Source organism: Chlorocebus sabaeus, chromosome 16, assembly GCF_047675955.1.
Source record: "Chlorocebus sabaeus isolate Y175 chromosome 16, mChlSab1.0.hap1, whole genome shotgun sequence".
Lineage (NCBI taxonomy): Eukaryota > Metazoa > Chordata > Mammalia > Primates > Cercopithecidae > Chlorocebus > Chlorocebus sabaeus.
This window is the reverse complement of record NC_132919.1, coordinates 72,771,652-72,784,947: the sequence shown is the minus strand read 5'-3', so window position 1 is coordinate 72,784,947 and position 13,296 is coordinate 72,771,652. Positions and strand designations below refer to the sequence as shown.

The 13,296-nt window shown below is 43.3% G+C and overlaps 1 protein-coding gene and 1 long non-coding RNA gene across 2 annotated transcripts in view; one reads left to right on the top strand and one right to left on the bottom strand.

Annotated features, from left to right (window-relative positions):
- Positions 1-6,811, bottom strand: part of FBXO47 (F-box protein 47) — a 30,097-nt gene extending 23,286 nt beyond the window's left edge. Inside the window, exons 1-3 of the mRNA XM_008012889.3 lie at positions 6,547-6,811; positions 2,143-2,349; positions 1,218-1,388 (exon numbers count right to left, since the gene is read on the bottom strand). Of these exons, the coding sequence (XP_008011080.2) occupies positions 1,218-1,388; positions 2,143-2,323 (352 nt within the window). The 5' untranslated portion in view covers positions 2,324-2,349; positions 6,547-6,811. The remainder of the gene's footprint in view (positions 1-1,217; positions 1,389-2,142; positions 2,350-6,546) is intronic.
- Positions 6,812-7,069: 258 nt separating this feature from the next.
- Positions 7,070-10,000, top strand: LOC140708786 (uncharacterized). The gene is made up of 3 exons (XR_012088990.1): positions 7,070-7,696; positions 8,036-8,077; positions 8,762-10,000. It is a non-coding gene; the product is annotated as an uncharacterized lncRNA (long non-coding RNA).
- Positions 10,001-13,296: the final 3,296 nt, after the last annotated feature.

Below are 13,296 nucleotides of genomic sequence, written 5' to 3'. Positions count from 1 at the left end.
TCTCACTTTGTCACCTAGGCTGGAGTGCAGTGGTGTGACCTCAGCTCACTACAACCTCCGTTTCCTGGGTTCAAGCAATTGTCCTGCCTCAGCCTCCTAAGTAGCTGGGACTACAGGTATGTGCCACCATGCCCAGCTAATTTTTGTATCTTTAGTAGAGACAGGGTTTCGCCATGTTGGCCAGAGTAGTCTTGAACTCCTGACCTCAGGTGATCTGCCTGCCTTGGCCTCTCAAAGTTCTGGGAATACAGGTGTGAGCCACTGTGGCCGGCCAAAAAATTACATTTATAATGAGAAGTAGGAAAAAGTAGTTTCCATATTCTGTTACAGGCTTTAGTAAGCCTAATCATAAATACTGAAACCAATGACACTGTAATCAAATCACATACTTTTCTTTCATTTGGTCTTATTCAAATACACAGGTAATCATCAAATACATTTTGATGTATTTACATATCCACATACTCTTATTATCTTAAATCTAAGCATCCTTGGGCTACTAAAATGCAGTATTCACTTAACTTACTGTTACGCCTTTATTTAAATCACACCATCTTGATATTTGGTTTTATTGCCATGCTTTGATGAATTATAAAGTGGTTTCATAATTAAATCGGTGTCATTAGTCAAGTCAAAATTAGAATTTTACTTCAGCACTCTCAGGGACAATGAAATCAATGAATGGAGTAAAAAACATAAATGATTATAAATTAAGGAAGAAAGATTATACAGAATTTGCTTTGATAAGGTCAGTTTAATTATAGCTTAATGACTTACTAGATGTACTTAAAAAAACACAGTTTCTGGTGGGAGGATAAATAATCTTCCATAATAATGTGTTTAAATTTCTATTTCTAAGGACTAGATTATGGTTGAAAGGGAAAAGAGGTAAAGAGATAAAACTCATTCGATCTACAGGAAGTGACACATAGAAAATACATCAATTTCCTAAACTAATAAGCCACTAGACGTTAAGCATAGGTGACGTTGTATCTATATGAAATCACAAGAATTGACACGTTACATCAAAATGCATTTTCTCACCTTTAAAGATAACTGGTTAAGGGAGTGTTCTCACACTAAAGAGTAAAAGCATCATAGAAACAGGCACATTTTGGAATATATTCCATTTCCTACTGGCCTTACAGATTGTATACTAAGTTTCTCTTAATTAAGCACAGTTCTTTACTTGTTGCGATTCTCATTACATAAGTTACCTAGAGATCTGTAGTGCTCCAGGATAGCAGAGTCTTGTCTCCTGTCAGGCAGCTCAAGGTTATGAAAGTCCTGTAGTAAAAGTCTTTTGCTTCCTGATGAGGTTGAGATATAATTAATAATGTGTTGGCTGACTGTTTTGGACACCATGCTTAGCATGCTGATATCCTTCACTACCAAAAGAAATATATATGTGTATGTATCAATGGCTTAAATGCAAGAACATCACTATTAACACAGTCTATTAACTTATAGGTTAACTAAATCATCATCACTATCACCATCATCATCTCATTGGGAAAAATCTTAAAATTGTTTAAAATCCAGTTCTCAATGAATTAGAAACATGTTTGGATTTACCAATCAAGGTACTATGTCATAATTACAGGCATGTTTTCAAGAGTTTAAGTATTGCTGTGTTCAAAGGAAGATTTAAAAAAATTAACTTAGGGCTAGGCGCAGTGACTCACACCTGTAATCCCAGCACTTCGGGAGGCCAAGGCGGGCGGATCACCTGAGATTGGGAGTTTGAGACCAGACTGACCAACATGGTGAAACTCCGTTTCTACTAAAAATACAAAATTAGCCAGGCATGGTGGCGCATGCCAGCTACTCAGGAGGCTGAGGCAGGAGAATAGCTTGAACCTGGGAAGGTTGTAGTGAGCTGAGATTACACCATTGCACTCCAGCCTGGGCAACAAGAGCAAAACTCCATCTCAAAATAATAATAATAATAATAATAATAATTTAAGTATTGTGCTTTCTCATTGTACTTCTTATCTGACAATAATGAAACTTTAGAAAATAAACACTTAACATGAATGTCATTAACATTTTAGCATGGCCCATGATGACAAACTAGTTCTTGGGAAAACTTAAAATAGTCTAGTGTCTTTTGTAGGCTATTCATAAGTTCCCAAACCTCACCTGACAAATATTTTAAAATTATCTGGAATATTTCCAATGGTAAGGCTTTAAAATTTCCAAATGTTGATATGGGTTGAAAGCCTGAGCCAAGGGTCTTGGAACAACAGCTGGTTTGACGATTACTACGTCTAAGTTTCTGGTTGGGAATCAAAGTGAAATTGGTATTTGTTCTGGATGCCATTCTTCTTCTTGTCTCATAAATTTATCCTGGTCAGAAAAACAAAGTACAAGAGACAAGAAAGAAAGGAAGTTAAAGCAAGGAAGAGTTTTTTTTGTTTGTTTGTTTGTTTTTTAACAAAGAGGTTGATAGTATGATATGCAATAGCTGTTTCTCCGTATTTACAAAAGATTTTTGGTTTTTTTTTTTTTTTTTTTTTTTTTTTGAGACGGAGTCTTGCTCTGTTGCCTAGGCTGGAGTGCAATGGCGTAATCTCAGCTCACTGCAACCTCCGCCTCCCGGGTTCAAGCGGTTCTTCTGCCTCAGCCTCCTGAGCAGCTGGGATTACAGTCAAGCGCCACCATGCCCAGCTAATTTTGTATTTTTAGTAGAGACAGGGTTTTGTCATGTTGGCCAGGAAGGTCTCGAACTCCTGACCTCAGGTGATCTGCCCTCCTCAGCCTCCCAAAGTGCTGGGATTACAGGCATGAGCCACTGAGCCTGGCCCCACTTACTTTATTACAGCTAAAATTTAAATAGTTTTAAAGTCTCTATTTTCATCTTTTTTATTGTTTCGAACAAAAAAACTCAGTACTCAGTTTTAAAGAAATAGAAAAACATTACTATGAAATTTTAAAGCTACATTAATATTTTGACTTTTTAAAAGAATATAGGCTGGGTGTGGTGGCTCATGTCTGTAATCCCAACACAAAAAAGTAGGTGGCATTACTATTACCAATTATGTGCTGTATAATACTCAAATAAGCAGTGAATTAAAGTCTTTCTTCTTTTCTTTGTTGGTTTTTATTTTTTTGTCAGTCTTGCTCTGTTGCCCAGGCTGGAGTACAGTGGCATGATGAGAGCTCATTGCAGCCTCAAACTCCTGGGCTCAAACAATCCTCCTGTCTCAGCCTCCTGAGTAGCTGGGACTACAGGCACAGAGCCACCATTCCCAGCTAAAGAAAAAAAAATTTTTTTTGGCCGGGCACGGTGGCTCACGCCTGTAATCCCAGCACTGTGGAAGGCCGAGGTGGGCAGATCACAAGGTTAGGAGATCAAGACCATCCTGGCTAACACAGTGAAATCCCATCTCTACTAAAAATACAAAAATTAGCCGAGCGTAGCAGCAGGTGCCTGTAGTCCCAGCTACTCAGGAAGTTAAGTCAGGAGGACGGCGTGAACCCGGGAGATGGAGTGCAGTGAGCTGAGACTGTGTCACTGCTCTCCAGCCTGGGTGACAAAGTGAGACTCCATCTCAAAAAAAAAAAAAAAAAAAGAAAAAAATTTTTTGTAGAGGCAGGGCAGTGTCTGCCTGTGTTGCCTAACCTGGTCTTGAACTCCTGAGCTCAAGTGATCCTCCCACCTCAGCCTCCCAAAATGCTGGGATTATAGGCATGAGCCACTGTGTGTTCATAAGACTAGAACAAATACATGAATAGTAATAATTCTTTCCTCAATTCCACCTTCTATTAATAACAGTCACTGGCCGAGCGAGGTGACTCATGCCTATAATCTCTGCACTTTGGGAGGCAGAGGTGGGTGGATCACCTGGGGTCAAGAGTTCGAGACCAGCCTGGCCAACATGGTGAAACCCCATCTCTACAAAAAATACAAAAATTAGCCAGGGACGGCAGTGTACACCTGTAATCCCAGCTACTTGGGAGGCTGAGGCAGGAGAATTGCTGGAACCCGGGAGGCGGAGGTTGCTGTGAGCCCAGCTACTCTGAAGGCTGAGGCATAAGAATCGCTTGAATCCGGGAGGCAGAGGTTGCACCGAGCTGAGATCATGCCATTGCACTCCAGCTTGGGGCAACAGAGTGAGATTTGGTCTCAACAAACCAACAAACAAACAAAAAATAATAGTCACTGATGAATCTTAGGGCCTATGCAACTTGATTTCAAAGATAAATATTTCTTAAACTCATTAAACGTAACTTATTAAAATTACTGACTATTTACTTACACTAAATAATTTTTTTTTGATGGATTATTGCTCTATTGCCCAGGCTGGAGTGCAGCTACACGATGCGCTCTCAGCTCACTGCAACCTCCGCCTCCCAGGTTCAAGTGATTCTCCTGCCTCAGCCTTCCAAGTAGCTGGGATTACAGGCGTGTGCCACCACACCCGGCTAATTTCTGTATTTTTAGTAGAGGCGGGGTTTCACCATGTTGGTCAGGCTGGTCTGGAACTGCTGACCTCAGGTGATCCACCAGCCTTGGCCTTCCAAAGTGCTAGGATTACAGGCGAGAGCCACGGCGCCGCCTATTACACTAAATAATTATTTAAACACGTGTACCACACAGTGACTTTGTGTCACTCTATGGCTCTAATTCAGAAAACAATGTCTTTTGTGTATATATACATATACGCATAATTACAACTCCAATAGAAGGCTCCTTGTTTCTGAAGTAACAACTAAGACATTTTCATCAAAGATATGTAATTGTATCTGGCTAAAAGGCATTTTCTCCTTTCCTACAGAATTGCTAAAGTAACATTGTTACTTATTCATCTTGAAAGGTTACATATCAACTTACATCAATTTAAAATTGGTTACACATTTGAAAACACAACAAAGAAATTTAGTGCTTAGTGAAAGGTACACTCTGAACCTCCTTTGAAACCATACCACAGCGCTTGGGGACAGTATTGAGTGAACACTTAAATTAGGAGATATTTTAAAATTATCATTAAAATAATACAAATAGGCCGGGCATGGTGGCTCACGCCTTAATCCCAGCGTTTTGGGAGGCGGAGGCCGGTGGATCACGAGGTCAGGAGATCGAGTCCACCCTGGTTAACATGGTGAAAACTCCTTCCTTACTAAAAACAAAACACAACAAAAAAACAAAAAATTAGCCGGGCATGGTGGCACGCACCTGTAGTCCCAGCTACTCCGGAGGCTGAGGCAGGAGAATCGCTTGAACCCGGGAGGCGGAGGTTGCAGTGAGCTGAGATCGCCACTGCACACCAGCCTGGGTGACAGAGCGAGACTGTCTCAAAAAAAAAAAAAAAAAATTACACAAATAATAACTTTACACAATACAGCTAAACGAAGAAAAAATTAAGTTCACTTACAAACACTTTGGTTTATATAATTTCAAACTTTTACATACACTTCTTTTTAACAAAAAAGAGGGATCATTATACTACTTTGCAATCTGCTTTTTTCAATGAATTCTCTTTCCATGCTAATAAATATCCTTCTACAAGTAATCATATTTTAATGACTGTGTGTCATTCCACCAAGTAAAAGAATCTTAATTCGTTGAATCCATAAGGTTGTTTGTAACTTTAACTTTTCACAGTAGGCGTTTAGTTTGTTTTTGAGATGGCGTTTCGCAGTCTCCTGAGCAGGAGAGCAGTGGGACTACAGGCGCCCGCCACCATGCCTGGCTAATTTTTTGTATTTTCAGTAGAGACGGGGTTTCACCACGTTAGCCAGAATGGTCTCGATCTCCTAACCTCGTGATCCACCCGCCCCGGCCTCCCAAAGTGCTGGGATTACAGGCGTGAGCCACCGCGTCCAGCCAACAACGTAGGCGTTTTAAAGCATTTTTATTATAGTAACATAAATCTGGCCTTGGCTTCGTCCTGTTTCTCTGAGGAATGTGGAAAGCGCGGCTTAGGCCCGTGGGCTCTTCAAAGACTGTCACCAGGCGGGGACTTCACTGTGTCAACTATGAACTATATACATGTTTAAAATAAATATAAATACACATTTAAAAATGATAAGCCCAAATTCGTTTAAAACTGGTCTCCACCTATAGTTCCTTATTTTCCTCACTCAGAGCTGGACGTTTCGCAGGGAAAAAGCAGGCTTTTGTGAAAATTCTAAAGGTATAATCCTAAATTATTTTTGGTTTCCGCTCACGCCTCAAGTGAATAAGAATCACAGCCCCAAATAATAATAATAATAAAATGATGCTTCATGCCCCCCGTTCCATCCCACTAACTTCGTCCGCGTGTGAAAGGCTCAATTGGATGAACTTCCCCGCCCCCCACACCTTTAAGATAAAAACTACATTCACAGCGATTTCTGTTTTAACATAAAACTCTTGGAAAGGCCCCACCCAATCCGTCGGGCAGCTGCCCCCAAACATCTCCAAAGTCGCAAACTAGGCAAGCCTAAAGGACAACCTGGCCAACAGGAGAATCAAACCACACGGGGTACGTTTCACTCCCTTCAGTCCATGAAAGATGAAATTATCGCAATAAAATACTGGGGGAAAAAAACCTCTTTTACCACAGATTTTGACACTTTTCAGGCTACAGAGTCACAGGAAAGTGGCAGTTAGTCGTTCTGCCCCACCATCCTCAAATTTCTTAGTGTTTAGAAAAGAAAATATCTCCTCAAGATCTTCCCGCCAGGAAGCGGGAAGGTCAGACTCCCGTAGGCTCCGGAGCTGCAGCCCTGCCCACCAGGTGTCCCCGTGGCCTCTAGAATATTGTAGAATCTTCCCAAGAGCCTACGCGGGAAGGAGGCCCGCCCCCTCATGAATAGCAAGAAGCCTCAGCTCTCGTAGAGCCCGCCTCCCTCATGAATATTGTAGATCTTCCCAGGAGCCCTAGCGGGAAGTCGGCCCCCCACCGCCCCCTTATCAATAGCAAGAGAGCCAGCTCCCATGGTGCCCTTCTTCTCATGAATAATTAACGGTGCGAGGTTCCTGGAGCCCAAACTCAGGCCTCAGCCACCCTTCGCGCCAAGCTGAAGACAGGAAGGGGCTGGAGCCGTTACGGTGTGGGGGAGGGGAGGGTGTAGCCCAAGATCCTGAACGCGGCGAGCCACGTCTCTGCTCCACTGCCTTTCCCTTCACCTAGTTTTGAGACAATTTTTGAGTCGCTCCCACCCCCACTAACCCCAGAAGGGCAAGTTACAATGGGTTTCATCAAACCTTTTGATGGAAAAAAACCTCCAGACATTGCTTTTTAAATCTGTCTTGCCGGTGCGGTGGCTCACGCCTGTAATCCCAACACTTTGGGAGGCCGAGGCGGGAGGCTCCCTTGAGTCCAGGAGTTCGAGACCAGCCTGGGCAACATAGGGAGACCCCCCCCCCCACACACACACACCCCTCTCCTGGTCTCTAAATAAGCACATAAATAATAAATCTGTCTGGAATCAAGGGAAGATGTCTGTCTCCAGCCTCTCAAGATGGAGTCAAGACAAATCTTTCTAGTTAGCCCCTCCTGGCTAGAAGATTAAATTCTCATTAATTTATTTCTTCATTCATTCTGTAACTATTTATTGAAGCCTGCTCTGGGCCAGGCACAGGAGTAGGCCCTAAGAATGGAACAGAGAACAAGACATAAGTTTCCTGCTTTAATGGAGTTTATTAGCCTAATGGGGAAGATAGAATGAACAGACAGAGCATCTACAGATGTTGAGAGCAGTGCCGGTGAGAGCAGCGTGACAGAGGAAATAAGACAGAATGATGGGGTGTGTGTGTGTTGGCGGAGAGCTACTTTAGATAGACTGATCCTCAAGGTCCCTTTGATGTGACAATTTGAGAACTAATGGAGGAGAAGGAGCCAGTCAGAAGGGCTGAGGGAAGAAGGAACGGGGGAAAGATTCTCCTACATTTGCAGATCAATTCTACGTTATACCCAACACAAAATATATAAGGAACTACTTAAAGACTGAGTGGAAATTTAGGATTAGTTGGCACGCTGTTATTTTGTATAGTCACAAATATTCATCCGTTTTGACTTTGTATCTTTTTTTTCCCTGACCTCAGGTGACCTGCCTACCTCAACCCTGAAAAGTGCTGGGATTACAGGTATGAGCCACCACTCCCGACTTTTTTTTTTTTTTTTTTTTTTTTTTTTTTTTTTGAGATAGAGTCTTGCTCTGTTACCCAGGCTGGAGTGCAGTGGCACGATCTTGGCTCACTGCAGCCCCTGCATCCCGGGTTGAAGTGATTCTCCTGTCTCAGTCACCCAGTAGCTGGGACCACAGGTGCACACCACCATTGTATTTTTAGTAGAGATGGGGTTTCGTTGTCCAGGCTGGTCTCAAACTCAGAGGCTCAAGCGGTCTGCTTGCCTCCCAAAATGTTGGGATTAAAGGTGTGAGCCATCGGGCCCAGCCCTGGCTTTGTATCCTTTTGCAGCCAATTCTTTTTTTTTTTTGAGATGGAGTCTGCCTCTGTTTCCCAGGCTGGAGTGCAGTGGTGCGATCTTGGCTCGCTGCAACCTCCACCTCCCAGATTCAAGTGATTCTCCTGCCTCAGCCTCCCAAGTAGTTGGAATTACAGGCACCCACCACCATGCCCAGCTAATTTTTTGTATTTTTTAGTAGAGATAGGGTTTTACCATGTTGGCCAGGCTGGTCTTGAACTCCTGACTTCAGGTGATCCACCCACCTCAGCCTGCCAAAGTGCTGGGATTACAGGCGTGAGCCACCGCACCCAGCTGCAGCCAATTCTTTTTTTTTTTTTTTCCCTGTCTCCAACATTGATTAGAGGTCCTTGACCAAATATCATCTCCTTGGCAGTGGGCCAGATGCACATAATGGAAGCAAGGATCCTGAGTGGTGAGTATTTACATTTTACTCAAAGTGTCATGGGGAAGTGTCATGGGAAGTCCTTGAAGAGTTTTAAGCAGAGAGTGCTATGATCTGATTTACATTACTAAAATATTGCTCTGGTTTTTATGTGGAGAATAAATGAGGCTAGGAGTGGAGGGTGTAAGATCTGTTAGGATGTTGCAGGACTAGAATGGTGGCTCTGAGGGATGGGTTTGAGATATATTTTGGTGGTAGAAGTAACTGAATTTACCTAATAGATTGGATAAGGGTGGAAGGAAGGGAAATGAAGGAGATAGGAATAATTCCCAGGTTTCTGACTTCAATAAATGGGTAGAGGTTAATCCCATTTACTGAGATATGCAAGTGAGGAGTTTTTCTAGTGGAGTTTTGTCTTTCTTTTCTTTTCTTTTTTTTGATGGAGTTTCGGTCTTGTTGCCCAGGCTGGAGTGCAATGGCTCCCTGCAACCTCTGCCTCCCAGGTTCAAGCGATTCTCCTGCCTCTGCCTCCCAAGTAGCTGGGATTATAGGCATGTGCCACCATGCCTGGCTAATTTTGTATTTTTAGTAGAGACAGGGTTTCTCCATGTTGGTCAGGCTGGTCTCGAACTCCCGACCTCAGGTGATCTGCCCGCCTCTGCCTCTCAAAGTGCTGGGATGACAGGAGTGAGCCACCATGCCCAGCCTTATGTTCGTTTTTCTTCTGTTTTCTTTTGGGAACAAGGTCTCACTCTCTTGCCCAGGCTGGAGTAGAATGGTGCGATCATAGTTTACTGTAACCTCGAACTCCTGGCCTCTAGCAACCCTCTCACCTCAGTGAAGTGCTGAGATTACAGGTGTGAGCTACCTTGCCTGGCCAACTAGTGGAGAATTAAGAGAATTAAATTCCAAGTGGTAAATCTGAGATTTCTCTGAGGCATCCAAGTGAAGATGTCATGTTAAGGAGGCAGTTGAATTTAAAAATCAGAGTGCTTTTGGAGGAAAATGTCTGGGCTGGAGATATACATTTAAGGATTGGAGGAATATAATTGTAAGCATTAGAGGAATATTGACACTCAGACATTGGGAAGAGGAGGGCAAGATCTCAAAGGAGGTTGAAAAGGAGTATCTAGCAAAGTGAACTGGAAAAAACCAGGATAGTATGGGGTCACAGAATCCTGAAGCAGGGGTGCTTCAAGAATGAGGAGTAGCTTCTGTGACAAGTGCCACCTAGTTGAGCAAGGTGTCTGTTACATGAGCATTGCAGGTGTCTGCTGGATTTGGCAATCCAATTTAGGTACAAGCAGTAAAGGTCCACCTTGTCATATCCTATTTCAATAACCCATAGTAACTTTGCCTTGCCAGCCACCTCAAACTCAGATCTCTCTGCTATTTCATCAGCGTCCTCTATGATCTATTGCTTACCTGTTCATTCATCCATTTGTTACATTCAATCCATGCCTATTTTCTGCCAGGTCCAGTGGTAGCTCAGGATAAATACAGTTTCGGCCTTCCAATGGCTCATGCTCAGAGCACCCAACTTGAATAAAATGTAATCCCTTCCTTCCCAAGGAAACAAACCTGCTACTCCAGCAGGGGCGGAGGAGGTGTCTCCTTCTTAGTAGATTTACCCCCTACCTCTTTGTGCTAAAACTCCCATTAAAAATGACCTCCCTCCTTTCTAAATCTCCCTCTGGGTTCCACTTTAAGATTCACACCCTGCATCCGTTAAGTATGCCTTCTCACCTAAGTGATGCTGTAAACCCCTTGAGATGCCTTATATCTCTTTTGTATTCTTCACATAGAAAAGAATGCCAGGTACAGAGATGGATCTACCATGAGGCTATGGAAACTTAAACATCAGGGTCCCCTTCTTGCTCAGGCCCCTTCCAAGTCTTTTCTTTCTTTTTTTTCTTTTGAGACAGAGTCTTGCTCTGTCACCCAGGCTGGAGTGCAATGGCATGATCTCGGCTCACTGCAACCTCCGTCTGCCAGGTTCTAGCGATTCTCCTGCCTCAGCCTCCCAAGTAGCTGGGACTACAGGCGCTCACCACCATGCCTTGCTAACTTTTGTATTTTTATTAGAGACGGGGTTTCACCATATTGGCCAGGCTGGTCTTGAACTCCCGACCTCAGGTGATCTGCCCGCCTCAGCCTCCCAAAGTGTTGGGATTATAGGCGTGAGCTACTGTACCTGGCTTTTTCTTTTTCTTTTTAAAGTCTCACTCTGTCTCCCAGGCTTGAGTGAGTGCAGTGGTGCAATCTCGGCTCACTGCAACTTCCACCTCCTGGGCTCAGACGATTTTCCCTTCTCAGCTTCCCAGGTACCTGGGATTACAGGCATGCACCACCATGCCCAGCTAAGTTTTGTATTTTTATTTTTTATTTTTATTTTTGAGAGGGAGTCTCACTCTTGCCCAGGCTGGAATGCAGTGGCACGATCTCAGCTTACTGCAACCTCTGCCTCCCAGATTCAAGCGATTCTCCTGCCTCAGCCTCCTAAGTAGCTGGGATTACAGGCGCCCACAACCACGCCTGGCTAATTTTTGTATTTTTAGTAGAGACGGGGTTTTCACCATGCTGGTCAGGCTGGTCTTGAACTCCTGACCTCAGGTGATCCACCCGCCTCGGCCTCCCAAAGTGCTGGGATTACAAGCACGAGCTACCATGCCCAGCCTAAGTTTTATATTTTTAGTAGAAACGGGGTTTCACCATGTTGGCTAGGCTGGTCTCAAACTCCTGGCCTCAGGTGATCCACTCGCTTCGGCCTCCCAAAGTGCTGGGATTACAAGCATGAGCCACCACGCCTGGCCCCTGAGCCACTGTGCCCAGCCCCGTAATTTTGTATTCATAAACAGCAGATGAAGATTGAAGAAACATTTGCTGCTGGGCTCAGAATCAGCTAACTTCACGTATTTGTTGATTTGTTAAGCTTGTTTTATTAACAGGGATTTATGTTAGGGCTTTAGTTACTGATTATATCATTCCCTTGTCTCAAAGCTTTCAATGCCTCTGATTAAATGTAAGCTTGTCATTCAATGCCTGCCTCGATGTGGTTGCATTTTTAGGTCTCCAGCCTTATCTCCTTAAACTGAAGCCCCCATTATCACCCCGGTGGCTTTGTTCATGCTGATTTCTCTGCTCAGAAAGGTGTCTCTTCCAACTCTACCTTTTCTTTTCCTTCCTTCCCTTCCCTTCCTTCCTTCCTTCCTTCCTTCCTTCCTTCCTTCCTTCCTTCCTTCCTTCCTTCCTTCCTTCCTTCCTTCCTTCCTTCCTTCCTTCCTTCCTTCCTTCCTTCCTTCCTTTCTTTCTTTCTTTCTTTCTTTCTTTCTTTCTTTCTTTCTTTCTTTCTTTCTTTCTTTCTTTCTTTCTTTCTTTCTTTCTTTCTTTCTTTCTTTCTTTCTTTCTTTCTTTCTTTCTTTCTTTCTTTCTTTCTTTCTTTCTTTCTTTCTTTCTATAGATAGGATCTCCTTTTGTGCCCAGGCTGGAGCACAGTGGCACAATCATGGCTCACTGCAACCCCAACCCCTCCTGGGCTCAGGCAATCCTACTGCCTCCCAAGTAGCTGAGACTACAGGTGTGTACCACCACATCCAGGTAATTTTTCTATTTTTTTTAGAGATGAAGTCTCTCTATGTTGCCCAGGGTGGTCTCAAACTGCTGGACTCAAGCGATCTGCCTGTCTTGTCCTCCCAAAGTGCTGGCATTATAGGCATAAGCTACCACTTCTTCCTGCTTTCACCTTTTCCCATCCTAAAATATCCTTCGGCATTTGCTTCTGAGAGAGAGTTTCCTGGACCAACAACCTAACTGAGAATTTGCTAGAAATGAAGACTCTCAGACACCACCTCAAAGCTAGTGAATGGGAATCTGCATTTGAATAAGATCCACAGTAAAGTTTGAGACATAGTGACTTAGGCCGTTTCACAGGCTACCTCCTTGAGGAATCCGAAATCTTTTAAAATCCCTGTAATGAGATAATGTTTTTCCTCTTTTGAACTCTTCATTTTTTGCTGGTACTTCTCTCTGGGCACTTTATTTCACCTTGAATTGTGGTTATTTATGCACAAGACTTAGTTATCCTGTTAGGTTGTGAGGTCTTTGAAGGCAGTAACAGTGGAATCTCCACTGTGATGAGTTAGTTGGCTTGGGAGCATCCACACACACACACACACACACACACACACACACACACACACACCCAAATCTAGGTGGTACTGATGTTTTAGTTGATCCTCAGAATTTTGCAAGGATTCAAATATAAACTGACTTTCAAATGTGAATGCCATGCATGGGCAAGATCTGTTGCAATTATTTTTACTTAATAAAACAAGCATACAACTATTATTTTATATCATGAAAGTCTTTAATATAATTTTCTTTTCTTTTCTTTTCTTTTTTTTGAGAGAGAGTTTCACTTTTGTTGCCCAGGCTGGAATGCAATGGCCTGATCTCGGCTCACCGCAACCTCCACCTCCCGGGTTCAAGTGATTC